General features: G+C 48.0%; 1 protein-coding gene across 1 annotated transcript in view; it reads left to right on the forward strand.

The window, feature by feature from the left end:
• Positions 1–773: 773 nt before the first annotated feature.
• The window catches only part of LOC144825350 (E3 ubiquitin-protein ligase TRIM39-like), an 85,692-nt gene continuing 64,741 nt past the window's right edge, over positions 774–21,724 (forward strand). The window contains exons 1-2 of the mRNA XM_078684145.1: positions 774–1,431; positions 17,767–17,856. Of these exons, the coding sequence (XP_078540271.1) occupies positions 1,015–1,431; positions 17,767–17,856 (507 nt within the window). The 5' untranslated portion in view covers positions 774–1,014. The remainder of the gene's footprint in view (positions 1,432–17,766; positions 17,857–21,724) is intronic.

The following is a 21,724-nucleotide window of genomic DNA, read 5'->3' on the forward strand; positions in this document are numbered from 1 at the left end:
AATGGGCTCGCAAATTGCGAGAGGCTCATTAATATTAATGAGCCTCGCAATTTGCAACCCCATTGGGAATCGCAAACAGTGTTAAACACACTGTTGTACATTTCATTTAGCAACTCGGAATTTGCGACTCGCAATGTGTCGCCAATTGCGAGGCGCTAAATGAAATGGTCGTACATCTGGCCCCAAAATCCTTAGTAATTTGAGTATTTGTTTTGTGTGCACTCGTGTTTTTTTCTTCGAATTACTGTTTTAATATTTGAAATTTAAATCATACATATTGCTTGGGGGTCCCCGGCTTCCAGTGGTGACTCAATGGGGGTCCTCAGGAGTCAAAAGATTGGGAACCACTGCTCTGAGTGATTGTGTTAGCTTGGGGGTGAGCAGGAGTATGAGGTTTCGCAGACCTCCAAAGTATTTGAAGGATTTTGTACAGTAGTAATCTCTTTGTTACTTAGTATCGTGGTGTCATACTTCAACCTTCTACGTTTTATTATGTAACATTTTCGTTGTACTGTTTTAAGAAGAAAAAAAGATGTAGGAAACTTTCATTTTTGTAATTTCATGAGAATCTTTCAACTATATATTTTTTTAGCAATATTACTTCATGCTGTATTTCTAATTTTGTTGTTTATGGCCTATGTAAGGGAAGGAGATGTGTTGAAATGAGCCTATGTCTCGTGCAATCGCCAGTCATGGAATCTGACGTATTTCAGATTCCATATGTGTGTTTGAAAGCGAACGTTCTATGCTATGTCAGTTGTCTCCTGGCCATCTAGGGAGTGTTCGCGGTTTCCTGCTCTTCTTATAATAAATATTTTAGTTGAAATTTAACTGTTGGTGTGTGACCCATTCTTCCTTTACCCCGCGCAAAGGTAACCAAGCCGCTCGTTCCATAGAGTGGTACCACTATTGGGCTATATTTGGGCTGGGTTTTGGTTGTCTTTGGGCTGGACAGCGGTCTTAAAAATCTGGCTGGAAAACGAAACTTAGTTTGTGCTCTGCACTTCCGTGACCATGGCGGCCGCAGCAGCGCCCATCCAGAATCTTCAGGAAGAGGCCACCTGCTCGATCTGTTTGGAATACTTCGATAAGCCCGTGTTTATAGATTGCGGACACAACTTCTGCCGCGCCTGCATCACGAAATGTTGGGAGCGAAGAGAGAGAAACTTTCCCTGTCCTCAGTGCAGAGCGATATCTGTTCGAAGAAACTTCCGGCCCAACAGGCAACTGGGAAACGTGGTGGAAATTGCAAAACAGCTTCAGCGATCCTCACCGAAGCCCCAGGGCAAGAATATATGCGAGAAACACGAAGAGAGACTGAAGCTGTTCTGTGAGAATGATCTTAAAATGATCTGCCTGGTTTGCCGAGAGTCGACTGAGCATAAAACTCATTCAACGAGTCCCATAGATGAGGCTGCAGAGGAGTACAAGGTATGTGTGTGGGGGGGGGGGGGGGGGGGTAGGGGGCAAATGATTAAATACTCTGAATCCCTCATCCGAAACCAAATGGGTATTTTCTGCAGTTTATTTTTTTATTGTGCGAACAAGAATCGTTATTGTTGCACTTAACGTAAATTTCAGTTTAGTTACACGAGTTAAGATGTATTTTTTTTCCAAAGGGAAATTGTGGGGTTTTGCCCAGAATCGCCGTATGTTGAGACGACGTCGGTCCTGGAATCTGTCTCTTCCCCCCCCCCCCCCCCCCCCTTCCAAAATCTGCAGCTCTGGTCCCAAGGTTACATCCTCTCCCCTAGTAATGGCGCGCACTCTCCCTCGGGAGCCTTGGCCCATGTATAGGGTGGAGATGTAATTCAGGGGCCTCAAAAGAGGGAGCTGATATGTCGGCACATCTGGGATTATTTAATGGTGGACATTTCAGGCTTCATAAGAATATTTTATAAAATCCTACTGTACCAGGAACAGTAGTGAGTGCTCGACAATCTCGACGTGCACCCCCTGCTCGATAGAGGTGTATGCACCAGAGCACAAAGTAGCTGTAAGTGGTCGGGCTTAGATGTTGAAACTCAGTTTGATAACATAGTAACTACTTGAGTATTCATCGGGTCGCATCTATTTTACAAGGTGTGGTTACGAGAGCTAAGATCTTATGGCTTAAAGAGAAGCTGATGCATGCGAGAGAAGTTGTACCTACTGCATGTTGTGCTGGGGTTGTCTTGTGTGTTACGTTGGGTGCTTTAAATGGGAGGGGAAAAAGAAGTGCTAGTCACCAAATTGAATCTGGAGCTAGGTTAATGTCACACATTCAGGGAGGTATATTGGGCTAGTTAAGAGTGATCCTGGACCTGTGTTGTATGATGTTCCCCATTTGCGCTGTACAGTATTACTCGAGCGCTGCTCGATCTTGGTTGGCCACTATGTGTACTTAGTTGTGCCTGTAGTGGGCCAGCAGCGTACGTTTTGGCAAGCGCTTCTTATATTATTTACTAGCATTCACTGTTCAGTCTCATTAGGTATAACAGTGCTGTTGAGAACTGACAATCTGATTATGTGCACAATTAAATTATATTCGTTTACGATGAACCCCTTACAAGAGTTATTATTGTTAATGTGGGTGTACCGTTTTCTCTCCACTGACACCCTGTGACCACCAAATATTGGCATGCACCCTATAATTCCATCAGTGAGTACTAAGTTTTCATAGTTCGATAACAGAAGTAATTCTTGCAAAAGACACAGAGGTCTGTTTATTCTCAATAGGTTTTCAGAATTAGAATAAAAAATACATTGGCTTTGCCAGTGATTGTTATACGCCTCTAGACTACTGCTAGTAACTGAGAAATAATGACTAATCACATAGTTTAGATTATGCCACCTCATGTGTTATTTTAGTGAAGCCTTGGTACAAAGTTAAAAACAAGTTATTAGGTCCTGTCTAGGCAGCGCCTTGTGCTGTTTCTTTGAGACATGCTGCATTCAGAGATGAACTTGAAGCTCCACCCATCTTTTCAATTGGCTCTTGTTACTGTCCTTTCTAAATGGTTGCTTTTGATCAGTGAATGGGCTTAGTAGTCCCTCCTTAGTACCACATTTTCTCCTTTTGTAACCTCCCCTGAGGACTGGTCCTTTTACGTGTGCTGTTACACAACATGTTTAATATACAATCTGTCAGCACTATTTTCTTAAATGTCTTTCTCCTATTGTATGCACAACATACTTCCCTGCAGGGGACCACTTTTCAACTCTGCTGACTGCTCCTCATCGCCCAGGTGCCCGGTTTCATAAGGCACCACGGCACACCACTCCTAATCAACAATGGCGGACGCTTTATTTTTTTCACACCAACTCGCACAACTTCTTTCGCCCTTACATTCGCATGAGCTAGGGCTTGTCTGATATTCAAGGTCCCTCTGGTACATCTCTCCATTTGGGAACGAATCCCGAGAGAAATGGCTCTTGGGTGTGGATTATGCATGGTAGTATCGCCCGGGCATGTGGTGGGTGCCGCCATTCTTTTGTTTAGCACACCACGGCATGCTCTTTGCATCACACTGCGGCAATCTGTGGCCCGGCGCCTCCCTCTTCGTGCGATTTCAAAATAAGTGTAAAAGCGTTACAGTAACCAACTTGTTCCGGCTTCTATTTCACATGTATTTTGAAATATGGCGGCGCCTTTTGTTCTACCCAGCGCTGCGTATCCACCTCCATTTTTAGGTCGAGCCTAGCGCAGCGCGCATGCACTGCGCTGCCCAACTTTATGTAAGGGCTTTCAGAAAGCTCACCACACGCCTGTACGTGTGCTTTTTGTTTTGTCCTAGGCTATTGACCTTTTGTATGCATCTTTTTAACAAAGACAGCATGCAATTGGTCAAGGCTCTTTCCATGTTCACGCCCATGGCCTAATGCTTGCGGTTACGCGCAGCAGCAGTATACGATTCCAGTTATCGTGCCCAGACGCGAGCGCGATAATTGGAAACATGCTGCTGCTCGCAACGGCGCACTCCCACCAGCAGCTCCCGCATCTCGTTTCGTCGCTCACTGTATGGCCTGGTGCTCGCTCTCGTTTATCTATACTGTCGCTATCTCTCTATGTCCTACGTCAACGTTCTCCTTTAACTCTGTATTGCCATGCCCCTCTTTCTCCCCTCCCGACCACTCCTACTTTTTTTTTCTCTCTCCTCTAGCTGCCTTTTTAACCTGACTGTTCTCCCTCTCTTTCGTTTCTTTTTTCTCTCTGCCTTCTTCGCCCCCCTCTCTCTTGCGCGCACTCTTCAGCACTCTCTCCTTCCTCTTCTCTCTATCTCTCTGTACCTTCTCCCTTCCTCTCCCTCTGTCTCCCCTTGCTTTTTCTCTCTCACTGCTTAACCCCTTGTCTCCTCGGTCTCTCGACGAGGTGCCATCTCCCTGCCTCTCTTCTCCTCCTGCCTGTCTCCTCTGCAGCCCGTCTGTCTTTGGCACGTTACAGGTAAGGCACTGAGAGAGCCTGCCGCCCAGATGCACACTACTGCGCCTGCAGTGCAGCCCGTGCCAGCCCCTGCAGTGCATGCGCGCTCCGCATCTCCAGGCATCAGAGGAGGAGTTGCCGGAAAGGCTCTGCCTTCCCCTGCCAGGGCTCACACCTCACGGCACAGGAGATGCTGCGAAGAAAGACATCTAGAGGTGAAACTTAAAGTGGATTAAGCCTGCGCTGTGTACGTGAAGGCTGAACCCATACGAGTCTGGTGTGTACCGGGGCCTCTGGAAGGGTAGGGTGCCCTGAGGATGTGTACAGATCTGCTTGTTCAGCATGGGGTCCTTCTATAGGTTTAGCCTGAGACTCTGGAAGGAATGGACAGACATCTCTATGCCCAACTCCGCTTGTTTTCACTTTATTACTGTATATGTGCTGCATAATTTGGGAAGCCTGGCACCAGCTCTGAGACGTAAGCTCAGGTCTTAGCTCCAGAATGTGAAACAAAATTAATGCACACATAAATCAATATATGCTCATGTACTCGCAGGTATGCGTGCGTACCCTGCATGTCCGCGTGCGTGGACATGATTATATTGCTGCTGTGTGTGCGCGTGCTCGCACACGCTGACGTAAAGCTGCGTGTCAATGTCTGTAGGTGTGAGCTTGTGCACAATAAGTCTACAAATGTACATTGTCCACAACTCTGAAGGTAAGTGGACAGATATGCAGGCTGATAGCTAGAGATAACGACAGGTAGGTGGGATTGGGCAGAAAGGCAGACGGACCGGTAGGTGGGTAGATCGATGATTGTTCCTCCAGCTGACGGATCTGTTGAGTTTGCAGAGAGGGGAAAGCAGAGCGGAATCCTGGTTCACACTCGCACACAGCCCTCCCTGCCTCCCTCCTGCATCTTCTCCCCCACCCCTCCTCTTCACCCTCCCATCCATCCCCCAACATCAGCAGAGCAGTAAATCCCACACTTGGGATACCTGACACCAGCTCTGAGACGCAGGCTCTGGTCTTGGCTCCAGAGTGTGGAATAAAATAAATGCTCGCATAAATAAATATATGCACATGTACTCTCAGGTATACGTGCGTACCCTGCATGTCCGCGCGCGTGGACATGATTATATTGCTGCTGTGTCTGCGTGCTCACACACGCTGACGTAAAGCTACGTATCTGTAGGTGTGAGCTTATACACACTATGTATACAAATATACATTGTACACAACTCTGAAGGTAAGTGGGCAGATGTGCAGGCTGATAGCTAGAGATAACGACAGGAAGGTAGGTGGGACTTGGGCAGAAAGTCAGTCAGACCAGTAGATGGGTAGGCAGGGTGGCTGGCAGAGAGGCACATACTGATGGGAGGGTAGGTAGATGTGGACATAAACAGCTAGTGCGGGCAGGCAGAGAGGTGGGTAGTTAGAAAGGGGGATGCTGACTGGCAGGGCACTAGGTGGGTAGAGGTAGGTGTATACGCAGGCAGATATGTCTGCAGGATTCTAAGGGGAGACAGGCAGGGAGGTCTGCGAGTAGGCAGGCCTGGGGGCAAACGAGTAGATGAATATGAGCAGGGAGACAGGTAGGAAAGTATGTAGTCAAATTAGGAGAAAAAAACAGCCCTGTTTGTAGCTTGGGAATCAGGCAGACTAGACTGTAGGTGGCCTACCGGGGAACTGATGGAAAAAAGAGACTGACAAACAGCTAAACATGTGCATTAAGAATAACATGCATGGCGAAAAATACCCAGTCCGTGCCTACATGAGTTGGTAACCAGTTTTCACACTAGTCAGCCCTACTGAGTAAATAACTGGAATGAGATATTCATTAAAAGCAGAATATTTTCCATCTTTCCACCCAGAACTGGACTTTAGTAGTGCAGCAGGCGATATAGGCATACACCTTCATTTTACGAGGCCCAAGTGAAATTTCCTGTTTGCTGCGTAATTCTGTGTTATGCTTGTTATGTAACATTCCCGAAATTACTCTATATGCTACATCGCATATTTAGCGAGCGTGCACAGGAACAATGTGGACAACCAGAATACAAGCGCCTGCTGTTCGGGGCCGTTGTTTTTTTTTTTTTTTTGTTGCACTAAATACCCTAGTATTTGATTGTAATTTGTTTTTTGCTAAAATATTGCGCAGGATTTGTGTGTCAGTAATCAGACCGACTATTTTGTCTGAAATTAGGCAAAAACAAAGTATGCTAATTTCGCACACCACTAAAGTTTACTTTACAAGAACGAAATCCTCCCAGGAAGGATCACAACTTCACATAGAGGGCTTGGGAAGAAAAATATTATGAAAGGTTTCATTTTTAAATATTTGAAAATATATAAAAAAAGGTTGTTTTGTGAGAGATTTGTAGTGGTGCCTAATGATCCACCGACTTGTGAATGTTTATACATGCTAAATATTTATAGATAGTCACATTCTATGCTTGTGTATGCAGCCGCGTCAGTGTATTTTTGAATGTGTGTGTAAGAAGCTTATGTAAATACAGTCCGTATGTATGCACGCATTAAAATATACATTGTATAGCTATAGATCAATGCGGGGAACATACTTTTCAACGCGGATGTTACCCCGCAATGCTTTTACGACGCGTCCTTTACAACGCAAGTCGTAACCACGACTTGCGCTGGAGGGCGCTAAAGGATAAAGAATAGTATATTTACTACTCCAACACCATCCCTACTATCCACGGGGACTGGTGTTAGAATAGTAAATGATACTATTCACTATCCGCGCCCAACAACGCAAGTCGTTGTAACGACTTGCGTTGTTGAAGGACGCGTTGTAAAGGCACGCGTTGTACCGTCATACATCCGATCAATGCACTTGCATACACAGAAACCTGTATGTACATATAAATAATGTCTTGACCTATACATTGAGGAGATTACGAGTTCTGTGTTCCCAAGACAGAGTAGTCGGTGTAAAATCTCCATGGCAACTTCCTGATTTTTGTGCAACATTTCTGAGTGAGGGGAGGGGAGGCTGAGGTTTTGTGAAAAGTGAGGATAAAAAGAATGATTGAAGCAAATTGGCTGTGTGGGGGTCGGAGGTTCGGAGAGAGACAGGCTGAGGCAGAGAGGGAACAAAATAGAGAAGTACACCGGGAAAGAGAGGGAGCGATAGGTATATGCTGCTGCTAAACAGAGCCAGAGCAGGAAGGATAGATAGACCGACCGATGGATGGATGGATTTAAGAAGCGAGCGACTGGTAAAGAGGAGATAAAATATGCAGAGAGGATAAAGAGGCACGAAGGCGAGAAAGATGGCATGTCAATTACAGTGGTGGGAAAGACATTGAGACTAAGGGATGGGGGGCGGAGTGTGACTGAAAGGCAGAGGGCGAGTGACTGAGAAATGAAGGAAGCAGATGAGATGAGAAGAGTTAGAGAGAAGGGAAAGAAATCTAGCTAGAAGCATGGAACAGGGCACGAAAGGCCTAGAGATGCGGGGAGAAAGAACATACAGAAAGAGAACATACAGAAAGAGTTTGGTTGGAAAAAGGAGAGGGTTGAAAAGGAAAGACAGAGGGAGGGAAAGATAGAATGAGACATAGCTTGTGTGGCTTGGATCTTTTTATTCCCCCCCCCCCCCCCCCCCCCTAATCTCTCTGAGCTGGAGAGCCGTCCCTCTCCCTGCTCTGTCTCCAATGTTCTCTTTTTAGGTCTCGGCTTGCATAAGGCTGTGCACATGCACAGTCTCGCTGGCAAGATTTAATGATTTAGAGGGAGCTTCAGTATCCGGCTTTAAGCCCGCCCCTCTTTCCTATTGGCCGGCGTCACCTTTTATGCTAAACGGTGCCCAGCCATTGGGAAAGAGGCCACTTTTCTCTTTCACAGAGGGCCACTTGGACGGGCTCGTCTGACTTCCTTATGCGGTAAAAGGTTTCTTATCTTTATGGGGCCAAACACATGGCCCCATAAAGATAAACATTTTACTTCAGAAGGAAACCTTTTACTTCAGAAGAGAAAAGTTTACGTCACAACTGTCTGCTGCTGAAGTCCCTTCTCGCTCTCTAATGAATACAAGTATTCTGCCGTGCACGGGCATCAGTAGCATTCTAAGTATATTCAATGCCAGAGTGATTATCTTACTACGGAATGTTCGATAGCCAGCTCGCCGCCCCCATCGCCTCGAGGCCCCCGCACGCATACAAGGTGCAAAACACAGGTTAAGAGAGACGCTTCCCTCTTAAGATGGCCAAGATAGCGCCCCATGGGCTCGATGAGAGGCAGGCTCGCCTGTTGTGCCCAGAGGCACGCTCGCCCTGTTGACCCCAGAGACTGTCTTGCGGCACAGCACTCTGGTCAAGGTTAGACATTGAAAGAACCGTGTCGCTGGGAAGGAGTCCAACCAATGCTCAGCGACCACCCACCTCCGATGGGCTTCATCCTGCTCACCTACCACACAGATGAAGGGCCCATGGCCCCAGGAGGGCCGGGGTCTGTCTGCAGGCAGCAAGCACCTACAGGCCACTCAAAAACAAACCTGTGGACACCAGCAGGGGAACCCCAGAATGCACAAAGTGTCACATCTGTAAAAAGTCACACTGCTCGGATGCTGTGTGCTTGTCCTCCGCGCCATGCGTCAGGGTAATAAACATCTCAAACCTGGCCGGGCAATCAAGGCGCTGTGGCGGCTCCAGAGGGTACTTTCTAGGTTGTGCACTGCACGTGATCTTGGGGCTGTGTAGAGAAGCAGGGATATGGAAAGGAATACTTGCGCGTCCCTGCAGCAGTGGCATTTAAACAGCACTCCCTCCCCCGGACACCTGGTGAGCACCGTGCGCGCGGGTGCGGTACATGGACAGCAAACATTACACGTGTACAGAGGTGCCAGAGCCAGCAGCTGGGAGTCACAGCCTGCGCCGGGCCACCTCAGAAGGGACGTGCAGGTACCAGTCTCGAGACTGGGCACTCTGCATTACAATACAGCAACACTCATCTGATGCCAGACCTAGGAAAGAATGGCGCATTCCACCTCATCTTTCACCTCTGTGTAGGTGTTTGACGATCAATCCTCTGCACGTCCACCGTGCTGCCTCCTAGATTTTGCTCGGATGATGCTTTGTAAAGCACCTGTATGTCCCTCCTGTCGATCTAGCTTGCGCTATACCAAGCAACAAGAGAACTAGCAGCGCTGTCACAAGTGAAAGCCTCTCACCAGAGCCTCAAAGGAAATGGGACCAGAAATCAGCACGACGCTCAACCCCAGTCAAAGGCCAAGAAACCAGCAGCGACACTCAGGAACCGGGCAACGCTGTGACGCTTGATTCTGGTTGGATCTGTGGGGAGTTACTACTTCCAAAGCGCTGATGGCTGGTGCTAGCTAGGGTTACTAGGCACTATCCGTAGCGCCTATGCTCTTTTACCACTGGTGCCCAGGCCAGGCATGGCCCGCCGCCAAGGCACCAGTGGAAACTACAAAGTGGGCCCAGTAAATGTTCAGGGTACCGCCTGGTACTTCAAAGTGGGCACACCACAGAATCCGACAAATTTTACAGCCAATATCTATGGGAGGGCGAATCAGCAGACCAGGAAAACTGAGGGGCGCCCGCCTAGCTTCTAAAACTCTGTTGTAGTGCTTGTTTTTAGGTCTCGCTAGAGTCCGCGCAGGCGGTGTGCACACAACTCGCGTCACCACTCGCGTTTAAAATAATAATTGAAAACATTTTTTTTCATTTCACGGCTGCGGCGAGGCCGCACGGCCAATGCTTGTTAATAACATGTTTTAAACATTTCTTTTGAGTGTGCTGTGTAGCTCCTCGGACTACTAGGGACCGCGCCTTCATTTTAATGTGCATGACACCCATTTCTCTAGCTCAGGTAAGAGCTGATGAAGTGTGTGGGTTGAAAAGTTTACCGCGTTTTCAGAACTTTCTTTGATACATTTATATGCATCTGCATATCTATATAAATACATGCACATATATATATGCATGTTATTATGTACATGAAAGTTTGAAAAACACTAATAAAAGCAAAGCTAAAAAACCACCTAATTACAAACAGAATTGCGTTAACTTAAACGAGGGCAAGACCTATGCATTTTCAATGCTTGTTTTAATCATCCACAGCGAAATAGGAGACAAGAAGGGTCGGAGAAAAGGCAGCGGGGGGGGGGGGCACCCTCATTGTCTCCCCTTCGCGAAGTTTTTCAGGAGCCGCTATCCCTCTTCTGACTGGCCAAGAATTTACAATTCTCCTGCTTCCTCCCATCAGCGTGATGTCAGAGGAAGCTCTCTTAAAGATATGGCCCCGCTTTGAAAGCCAAGCTGTTTGTGGTTTAACATTTGTTTGTGGTTTGACGTTTTAAGAAATGTTCCTATGGGTTATGAACAGGGCTTTAAGTGGGGTGAAAATACTGGGGGGTGTCTCAAAGGGGCGTGGCCAAATTAAGGGCGTGGCTTAAACACATACATTAAAACAAATCTGTGCTTAGCATAGCGTGCCGCCCGACCTATTTTGCCGTTTGTCATTGCAACCAGATATGATACAACAAGTAACATCCCTACAAGTCATGATTATTGGCTTTGTCAATGGTTGTTAGTTAGATAAGATAATTAAGCAGCAACTATAACTTGTATATAATATTGAACAAGCATTTGCAATGTAACAGGTCTCGCATTTACGTGAATTTGAGATATTAGCATTGTAAATGACAATGCCTTTTATTCATGTTTTGGTTTTTCAAACATAAATAAAACGCATTATTATGTACAATGCCAGTAGCTTAAACTCCAGTAAATGCGAGACCTATTGCATTGCAAATGCTTATCATTTTTAAAAAGGCATAGATAAATTGAGTATGTTTCCTAGGCCCCCACATACACCCCCTGGTATACAGAACACAAGCGCTCGAAGTTGAAATATGTTTTATTAGTTTCTAAAGTTTGACAGACATATCTCTACCCTAAGAGATATTGTTAAAATATAAGAAAATGGATACATGTGGCTGGAAATTACAACCAGGGACTTCTGGTGCTGCCGTCCACCCTCTCACGGCATTACCAGCCCTGGAGTCACATATGAAACATTAGAAACACGAAAAAAAAGAGTGCAGAGCTTGTTACTGCCTGTACTGCTCTATGCAGCGTTCAGGACATGTATGGGAGAATATAGAGGACTGTTGTTCTCGCAAATAACTTACCAGCATTTCGTGACGGAAAATGTACTTTGAGTTTTGCCAACCTGCATTAGATTACACGAAGCACTGGGCGAAGGAGTTGGCAGGAGGACTGCAGAGGAGAGGGGCGGCCGCTGGAGCTGATCCCCCCCCCCCCCCCCCTGCTGAACCCGGACTGGGGCCTGCGGCGCCGGCATCCGCGGGGCGAGTGAAGGCCCACCTGCCCTCTCACAGGCTCACCTTCTTATCAGCGGTCCAGAGGACAGAGCGGACGCCCCGGCTTGGTGACTCGCAGCCCGCATTGCTTTGAGGGGCGTGTCGGGAACGCCATACACATCGGTGGTGCCGGGCCGGGAGAGCTGCCTGGGGTGCTACGGGGAGGAGGAGCTGAGCAGAGGATGCGAGAAAGGGGATTCCGGCCCTGGCTCTGCCCCCCATTAAGAAGTGGACGCAAGTGGCGTTGCAGATCAACGCATTAAATTTGGAATTCGATCTGAGGGCGGTAAAGGGCGAGTGAACCGCTTACCACACATCGAGGAAGGCCCGCGGCACTTGCATTGGCGGGGGTGAGTGAGAGCCCCCACCCGCCCCCTCACAGGCTCACCATCGGACAGCGGAGCGGCGAACGGGGCGGCTGCTCTGGGTTGGAGAGCTGAAGCCCTACATTGCCCTCGGGTGCTACGTCTGCCGTACCTCACGTCACGGGCCTGCCTGCTGGTGCCTAGCCCGGGGAGCCGCCTGGAATGCTGGAGGGAGATGGTACAGAGCAGACCGGCGCTGGGCGGGCAGTCTGACTAACACGCATCGCGGGGGTGCTTCCACTCGCTCTTGGACACGGAATACCCTGCAGGAACACTAATATGGGAGAGCTGACCTGTCGTTGCTACTGGGCTGCCCTTTATCCCTCACGCTAGGGATACCGCCAAAACCGCTTCGCGGGTGCCGCAGCGCGGTTAAAGGCGAGGGGCTTCATGCGCTGTTGGTGCTGCCGCTTTCCAGGACCAGGGTCGAGTGGAGGAGCTTCTGGCGTGTTGTGAAGGGCGGTGACAGGCAGGGACTCGTTAGACCAGGAGTCCCTGCACAGCCACGGAGATCTTGGCCACGCCCCCTCGAAGCCACGCCCCGCCCCTAACGCTACCTATTTAACATCACGTTGGGCGCGTAGCGAAGCCCGGGCAAAGGGCGGGCAGTCTGTGGCTGTCAGAGGCTGGGCTGGGCCACCCCTCTGTCATCAGCGTCCCACATAGCGCTGGTGGACTGATTAACATAAGCGTGAGTACCTGCTCTTCCTCTATAGCTCGAACTAATGACCACCTGCTCAGGGAAGAGCTTGAGGGGAGGGGGCGGAGGGTGTCCAAGCGGTGTCATAGGTACCATGGACAAATTCATCACACGGGTAGCAGCCGTCATAGAGAAGGAGATAGCTATGACGGAGCGGCGGCTTTCGCAGGAGCTAAATCTCTCTAAGAGATCATCCTTGGGCTCTATAGCTCTGGTAGAATCACCTATAAGCATTTCTGCTCCCCCTTTAACCTCTCCTCAGATATCCGACGAACCACGGCTTGTCTCATTGAGGGCTAGTATTGACAGATTAGAAAGCCTGGCTGCATCATCTACTCACGCCCCGAGGTTGATGCCATTGAGGCACCCCCTCCTATTGTTTCCCCTGCTACTATAACCAGCCCTGTGCCCACCCCTCTTTCAGCAGGAAATCTTAAGTCTCTGGGCAAACCATTGTCGGTCCCTAAGATCTCGGCATTTGGTAAAAGGAAAAGGATTGCTAGCCCGTTCAAAAGGAGCTCTCTGAAATTGTACAAGAAATCACAAACCGGGACCCAAGGGCTTAAGTTCCAAGTGTCCAACAAATTCCTCTTCTCTATTTAAGGGGACGGGTTCCACCGCAGAAAATGTAAGTGCCCTTCCCTTCCCAACCCACCAGCCTTTGTCTTCCTGTGCCCCGGCTACCTTTGCACAATTTGAGGGGTTGTTGAAATCACTGTTGTCTCCGATTGCCGGCAGAGTAGCAGGGTTGGGAGATAGGCTAGACAGGCTTGAACAATCAACCCTGGATAGCTTTTTCTCGCTGAAAGCACTTATCAAACTCCATTCCAAGATAAGGGAGGAGGGGCAGGGAGAGACTTCCCCTAACAGTACTACCATGGTGTCTCAGCACGCCTTGCCTGATGTAACCCCTGTGGCCAGTGTAGCAACACCTCAGCCGATTGACATTGCACCTGCAGTGTCGCTGGGGGCTTCTTCGGGGAGTACTGGCCAAAGAGCGCAAGCTCGTCCTAGTATCCCTAAGCACCCCAAAGCGCTGGGTCGGGCCGAGCTGCCAGGGGGGAGCGGCCCAGCAAAAACAAAGGGAACCCCAAAGGGGTCGGGCAAAGGTAAAGCCACTTCTCAGGCCTGCCCTGCTGAAACTCTGATAACAAGCCCCCTACACACCTGCAAACACATTCACCAAACGTTGCCCATAAAGCCGTATTTTCCAAAACTGCCCCTAAATCTCCTCCAGTGAACTTGCCCCCTGACTGCCACCCGTATGTTGCTGTCCTTATAAATGTACCCACACTGAAGGCTGGCCATAACTAATCCCCGCAGGCTTTATTAAACAAAACTATGCACTGGCTTGAGTCCAATAGACCCCTTGCGAGGGGCCTTGACGGACACATTATAGGAGCCAGAAGGGTGAACTGGGTGGGTTATGGGCATAAGCAAGTGGAAGGAGACTGTGTGGTGGTCAATTTTAGGGACAGAAGAGTAGCACAAACTATTTGCGACTACAAACCTAATTCTGGGGGGCAGGGAATCGGTATAGTGGACTTAAAACTTATTTTTATCCAAGATTAGCCCCAACTCCGACTGGTCGAGATTTCGGCACGGGACGGAGTAATAGCACCAACTGTTTTGGTGGGGGGGGGGGGAGTACAATCAGCCACCATTGCACTTTTGGAAGATCTCCTAAGGCAACGGCCAAGGAATTCGTGCACCATGGTGGCGGGTGATCTAAATTGTACGTTCGAGCCCTTGGGCCTCGATGATATGTTAGGCATAGAGGAGGATGCGAGAAAGGGGATTCCGGCCCTGGCTCTGCCCCCCATTAAGAAGTGGACGCAAGTGGCGTTGCAGATCAACGCATTAAATTTGGAATTCGATCTGAGGGCGGTAAATGGGTGGTCTAAATCTGATCTGAAGGGCGTACATACATACAATAGGCCCAATCATACATCGAGCATAGATTATATTCTTCTCGATGTATGCCTATGGAACAATGAGCGACATGGAGATTGAGCGTATCGAAAGCGATCATAATCTCCTGTCTCTTGTCCTGTCTCCAGAGTGGCTAAGGGGTAAGGTCGGGTCTCAACAACCATTGTTGGCACCTAACACCCAGACGATCAGTGTATCTAACTGCGGGAGGCGGTTAAAATGGCCCAAGATCGCCCTGCCCAGTGAGAAACTATCTGCCATAGGGGCCCTGCTGGTTGCAGCCCAGAGCAATTTGAGCTCATTGCTTAGTGCACCTAAGGAGGCCACGCAGGTTTTTTGTGCCTTAATTGGGGCACTGAGCAAACTCTTCGTTTCATCCAGCAGCGCCCCGGGTATGTCTAACAGGAAAGAATCCTGGACAAGACAGGGTTGGTATACAACCAAATGTAGGTCCCAGAAAAAGGCCTTGATAGGGGCTGTTAAATCCAAGTCCTCACTAGCTGTTAGAACAGCAAGGAAGGACTATTCTCTGACCATAAAGGCAGCGAAAAGGGAGTGGGAGGAGAAGTTCTGGGAAGATCTTTTGGCTGCAAGTAAGGTAAAGGACGCAAGGGGCTTCTGGAGTTTGATTAGGAATAAGAATAGGCCAGATGGTTCGCTGGTTACATGCAACATTCCTGCCCAGCTCTGGTACACTTACTTTGAGGCCCTGTATTCTCATCCTGAAGGGGTTATTAGCGAGTCCTTTTTCTTGGAGGACGATACAACGGTCAGCGACATGGTTGACTTCACTGAGAGCGAGGTGGAGGCTGTAATTAAGTCCCTGGTCCCATTAAAGGCTGCGGGGCCGGATGGGATACCGGGTGATTTGCTTCGTGCCAATCCCAAGGAATGGGGACAACTAGTCGCTACGTTATTAAATGCAATCATGAAGGGCGCACTAGTACCTGATTCCTGGAAGGGGGCGGAGGTTGTCCCGATTTTCAAAAAGGGGTGTCAGGACAACCCCGCTAACTACAGGCCCATCAGCCTAATTGACTCTTCCCAAAAGGTGGCAGGGAAGGTGATCTTGGGGAGGGTCCCCCAATGGGCTGAGGAGCTCAAAATACTGTCAGACTTCCAGGCGGGTTTCCGCTCAGGTACGGGGACGATAGAACAAGCATTCAGGTTGATTCTTCTGTACTGGAAGGTGGTGGTGCTGGGCAAGGGCAGTCTTTATCTGGCCTTTATTGACCTGAAGACTGCCTTTGACCTAGTACCGAGGGAGGAGCTATGGAGGGTTCTGCAGGGGCTGGGACTGCCCGCCTACATCCTGTCGCTTCTGATTAAACTTCATTCAGACAAGTATGCACAGGTGCGGTGGGGCAAGAACGGGGAGAAAACCAACAGAATTCCAGTGCGAAGGGGTGTCCGCCAGGGATGTGTGCTGGCTCCCACGCTATTCTCATTGTATGTGAATGGTTTGGTTGAGCACCTGCTTAAGGAACCTGCAGATGCTCCGTCCCTGTCGGGCACCCGGATCCCCACCCTGCTCTTTGCCGATGATACCCTGCTCATTGCAAAGACACCTCAGGGTCTCCAAAAGCTCCTCACCCGCTTCCAGGAGTTCTGCTCCCTTAGGGGCCTGATAATTAACATAGATAAGACCAAATTCCTGACTATGAACCCTCCCAAAAAGCCAGGACCCACTCCGGTCTTAAACACCGTTCCCCTGGAGAGGGTCCGTGAGTTTGATTACTTGGGGATTCGCCTCTGTAACTCTGAGTTGGACCCCACATATCCATAAGATGTTGCTCAACCATAAAAGGGTGACTGGTGCCCTACTCAGGGAACATTGTTCATCCCCCAAACATTGTATCTCCCCAGCCATTGATATTTATAAAGCTAGAGGGGTTGCAGCGGCTTTGTATTGGGCGGAGTTGTGGGGTTCCACAAACCTGGAGGTATTAGCTAAGGCAGAAAGTAAATTCCTGAAAGAACTCTTGGCACACCTACAGTCCCAGTGCTTCTTGACTTGGGCTGCAAATCAATCGCGGACCAGGCGCGATTACGGCCTCTGCTTTTGTGGGCCCGTCTGTGGAGGGTCCCGGAGCTAGCCTCCTATGCAGCAGGTCTGTCCGAGGTAATTGCAATGGAGGGATGGCATCGAATCAAATGGCTAAGGGACATTAAGAGCCTACTGGTGGAGCTGGGTTTGGAAGATTCCTGGGTTACTCGCTCTGCCCCTCCGAAAGCCACCCTGAAGAAGCTATATTGGGAGTGGATAGCCACCAAACTCATTTGCAATCCACGTCACTGCAATTCAACCGCAGCATTCTTGAGAATTAAAGACGTAGTTGCCTATGAGCCTTATTTGGACCTAATTTCCATTCCCCTGGACAGGGCTCTCTATTTTATACTCAGAGTGGGTACCTTACCTTTGGCCAACTTGATGTCCAGGTGGAGATCTTCATCCTCCCAGTCCTCACCCTTCTGTGCCATGTGCTCGACACGGGTGGAGACGGTGGCACATTTTCTCTTCGAATGCCCTGACTATCGAGCCCCAATGAGGCGTTGGCTAATACCACTGTGCAGGCTCCTAGGTACAAGACAGCATTTGGTGGCCCTCCGCATTTTATTGACTGACACATCCCCCTCCATTGTCTGTGGTGTTTCAAAGTTTTTAAAATGGGCTTGGACGATCCGAGCTAAAAGGCTTTCTACTTCAATTTAATCCTATTTTAAACTATTTATTGCATTTTATCCGATTATTTTAGGAATTACAACTGTATGTTATCATAAGCCTTAAAATTGTATTTTTGTATATATCGCTTTTAATATATTTACGTATCGAAATAAAGCTTTTACAACAACAACTACAACCTGGATATGTGGGTTATTGCTCTTAGAATATGCACGGCTGGATCTGTAGTGGTTGATTCCTATTGCCTTTATTGCTTGACATACCTTACTCTACAGGTCTACAGTAAGCTCTTGTGTACTTTGCCCACCGCAGGGAAAGCTTCAGGACTGGCTATGTTCTCTAAAGAAGGAGACGGAATATATTTCTAAACTCAAAGAAGAGGAACAATATAAAACAATGAAGGTGAGTGGTAGCCGTGATTTCTGTGTCTGTGCTTCTATGTATGTGTGTGTGCCTGCATGAGCCTGTATATACCTGCCAAATTTTGAAACGTGCAAATCTAATAGGTCACTTACTTTCTGGGCTGTGATCTCTGCAAAGTAAATATGATTTCAGAGTCACTGTCCTGGGAGGTTGGTTCCAAGACACTCCCAGGTCTTTCCAAGGAAGTAGCAATAAACCGATTTCCCCTATGACATTTTATAATCCCATTAGTCAACAAGCATTGGCATAGCCAATAGGTCTCGCCTTAGGGACCTTATAAGTGTTTAGCCATGCAACAGTTGATGTTGTTGCACCAAGGAATTTGTACTGCATACTTATAAGGTCCCAAATGCGAGACCTATTGGCTATGCCAATGCTTGTTTTGTGTGGGATGGGCTTATTTTTTACCCTCAGAAAATTAGACAGGAGAGGAAGAAGGCGGATAGATAGGTAGACAGGTGGAATGTTGGGATGAAAAATAATTTACACGAATGCCAATAAAAGGCTAAATAACGGGAAAAAGAAAGAAGCAGGGTTGGCAGGTATTTGACAACCTTGCATTCGGGAGTGTAGAAGGCGGACTCCTAAAAAAATATCTGGGGCTCTGCACTTTACTTTTTTCACAGCGTGCCAGAATTGTTCAATATCAAAATCATTACACACAAACGGAAAGCCACCAGGAAATATGTTCATCAACAAAGTACTTTAAAAACTCCTTTCTAGTGGTACAATACCCCTAGAGCCTATGTAAATAAAAACACAGGAAGATCTGTGTTATTGCGGTGCCATTTGTTAGGACGCTGCCAACGTTGCACCATGGCTCGCGCTCTTTTTTTCAGCTTCGCTGCTCACGTTCAATGGTGGATCAGTTTGTGGGCAGGTGGAAACAGATGTGTAGAAATCTGCCCTTGTGTCAAAATATATTGTTTTTGTGCAGGGTTTTATACCGAACATCTGCAGTATTTATGCTCTTGGATAGCTGTTATTATGACTAATGTTAAGAAGCTTAATTTACTAATCTAAGCAAATAGAAGGCTAAACCGGCCTTGCCAAGATTCAGATGCCTGCGACTGTTTAACCCACTGAGCACTCATGCAGGCCGTGACGTATACCTTTACACATCCATGTGGGCACACGTTCACAGCCTGGCCGTATGTGCGCTTGAAATGAAACACTTGAGTGCTACGTTGGACTTGTTTCTATTGCTGTTTCACGGATCACCCTCTGAAACTCCACTTGTAACATCTGGATCATTTTAGAGCACTACCCTAGAGTCTCCCAGACAAATAACTATTTGAGAATACCCGTAGCGCTTAGAAGCAGACTAGATGTTTTGTGCTCGGGCCTCTTCATTAAGTAGCCTCCTCGTGTGACACTCAGAGTTGTTGGTCGGCTGGCAGCCCCGACCCCGGACGGTCCAAACCCGCTAGAGAGGAAGACGGGTGGGTCTACGCCTGGAACCCCGAAAAAGATGCAGTCTGCACCTCTTACATGGCCAGCATAGTTTTTAACTGCTGTGCATGTCCTAAAATTCCGAGTATTAAAATGTCCTTTAAAATAAAAAATCAAACAATAGAATTGTGTGCAGAAGTTCAATAAAAAAAAATCATGGTCGGACTATAACATAAAACCCAGGCACCAATGTACAAATGGCTCCCATTCGCCAATCAGATAGCTAATAAGTAGCCCATGATTGAAATCCTGGCAGTCTTGAACTTCCAAGCGCAAATTAGGGCCCGTCTGTAGGGTCTTTGTGGCAGGGCAGCGCCGCAAGCCACCTTACTGCGTGTTTTGTGAGATTGCCTGAATATAAGACACCGCCTGTAAAAACCGTCCCTCCAAGCTACAAACCAGACCCACAAGCATCCCAAAAAAAGCCCACAAACTGATCTCAGACCATCCCTTTTGCAGTGCCAGATTGCCACAAAGGCCAGCCGGCTTCTGAAAAACGGTGTCTGAGTGTTTTCTCCAGTAGAAACTCAAAACACTTAATTGGAAGAAAATAAAACCCCTCGGTTGCCTGCACAAAAATAATCAAACTTTACTTTATTAAAGCTATTTTAAAAAAGAAGTGAATAGCCAGCCCCATCGTGACCTCCATACCGCCACACACCTCCACAAAGACATCGTCTTTGGACACGAGATCGATTTTATAAACCAGTTCGTAGCGCCCAGCACCAACTGCCTTGTCTCAGGGCACGCACAGATAACGCGCTCTTGAAACCCCATAGAACTGTAGGTACCCTATTCGCGAGCTCGCAAGGATGAAAGGCTGCGCCGGGTCTGACAAGATTCGGTTCCATGAGCTGCAGGGCCCTAGGCTGAAGGTCAGGGCTTGACCTCTTATCGAGATAGTGCAAACATTAAAATACATCGATATCCGACTGAGGTTGTGTGAGCTGTAAACAATAAACTCTTTTTGAGTCTACAACATGTTCTAAGAATGTATACTATTAAATTCCAATATGGATTTCAGGTTTAGATTGCAATGTCCCTTTGCTTTCCTTTAAGCAGAAGCAATGTCTCTTCCCACTCGATAGTATTATCCCATGGTGCCGTGGGGCGGCAAACAATACAGAGATCTCGCCATCGCCCCCCCATCTCTCACCTCACCGTTCAATCTAGCCACGGGCCAAAGGACTAGCTACGCTACTGCGCCATGGCAAGGCAGATGGTCTTTAATAGGTTAATAAACCAAGTGTATTAACACCAGCTAGTACAGCTCATAGAAAAGGAAGCAGTGCAGTCAATAAACACAACGTACTATCACTAAATGAAGAATCATGTTTTAAATAGCCCACCGCGTCCAAGCGCTGCGTCTGGTGAACCCATGCTGACTCCTTAAGTCTCCATGATTTATCCGACTAGCGAAGTCCAATTAATCCTCGTTTGCTTAACTGAGCAAAACACATTTATTAATTGCACTTCAATTCCGGTTTGCATGCAACATGATCATGGCATTGACGAATGACACTTCCATCGTCCAAAAGTTCTTGATTTCTTGGCGTGTTTACTTGTGCCTATAGCCAAGGTCACAGTTTGGAGTCCCGACAACATGGCACCGCCGGGTATCCTTTCGATTGATAACCGGTAGTTGGACTGATTTAATGTTTGGTGCCAAACTGTTGCACGTCCACGGCAGCCTGCCCTCTAAACCTAAAGTTTGCTGCAAGTGCCACGGGCATTTTTTGGCTCAAGTGCTTACAATCACAGCAGGAGCACTTGCAGCAAAAATGCACAATGCCAACGGGACATAGCATGACGGTTCATGCAGACGTTTGGATTTTCAAGGACGCCATCAAAATAAGAACAAAAAACGCATTACTAACAAACCTAAACCCGCACCGCCTCTCCCCTACCACCGCCGAGGAACGTGCAGGAATGAATGCAAAAAAAAAATATATATATATATATAATAATGAATCCCGCCCCTCCCGGACTGGTGACCTGACTCATGGTTGCCATGGCGATATTTTAGAAAGTACGCTTGCGACACAGTAAGTAACGCCACCCAGTCCTCGAGAGGCGGGATCGAAGCCGGACAAATCATCCAAACACAGGGGCATTGTCCAATGGCAGGCCTCCATTTCGCGAGCCCAGCCAATGGCAGAAGGGGCGTGGTTTCATGCCCCTTCTTGCTTACAAGAACTCTCGCCTGCAACAGCGCATGCGCTGCAACGCAGGCTCCGACCTAAAAAGCAGGGTAGACTTGGAAATTACCTGGAATCCACCTTGAAGCTTGGAGAAACAAAGGAAGAGAAGGTAGAGAAGAAAATTGTATTTATTATAAGTAGGATTTTTGTTTGTTGTCTTAGTCCTTAGGGAGTGGGAGTAAGTGGATGAACTA

This window comes from Lissotriton helveticus, chromosome 1_1 (assembly GCF_964261635.1).
Source record: "Lissotriton helveticus chromosome 1_1, aLisHel1.1, whole genome shotgun sequence".
NCBI classification, from domain to species: domain Eukaryota; kingdom Metazoa; phylum Chordata; class Amphibia; order Caudata; family Salamandridae; genus Lissotriton; species Lissotriton helveticus.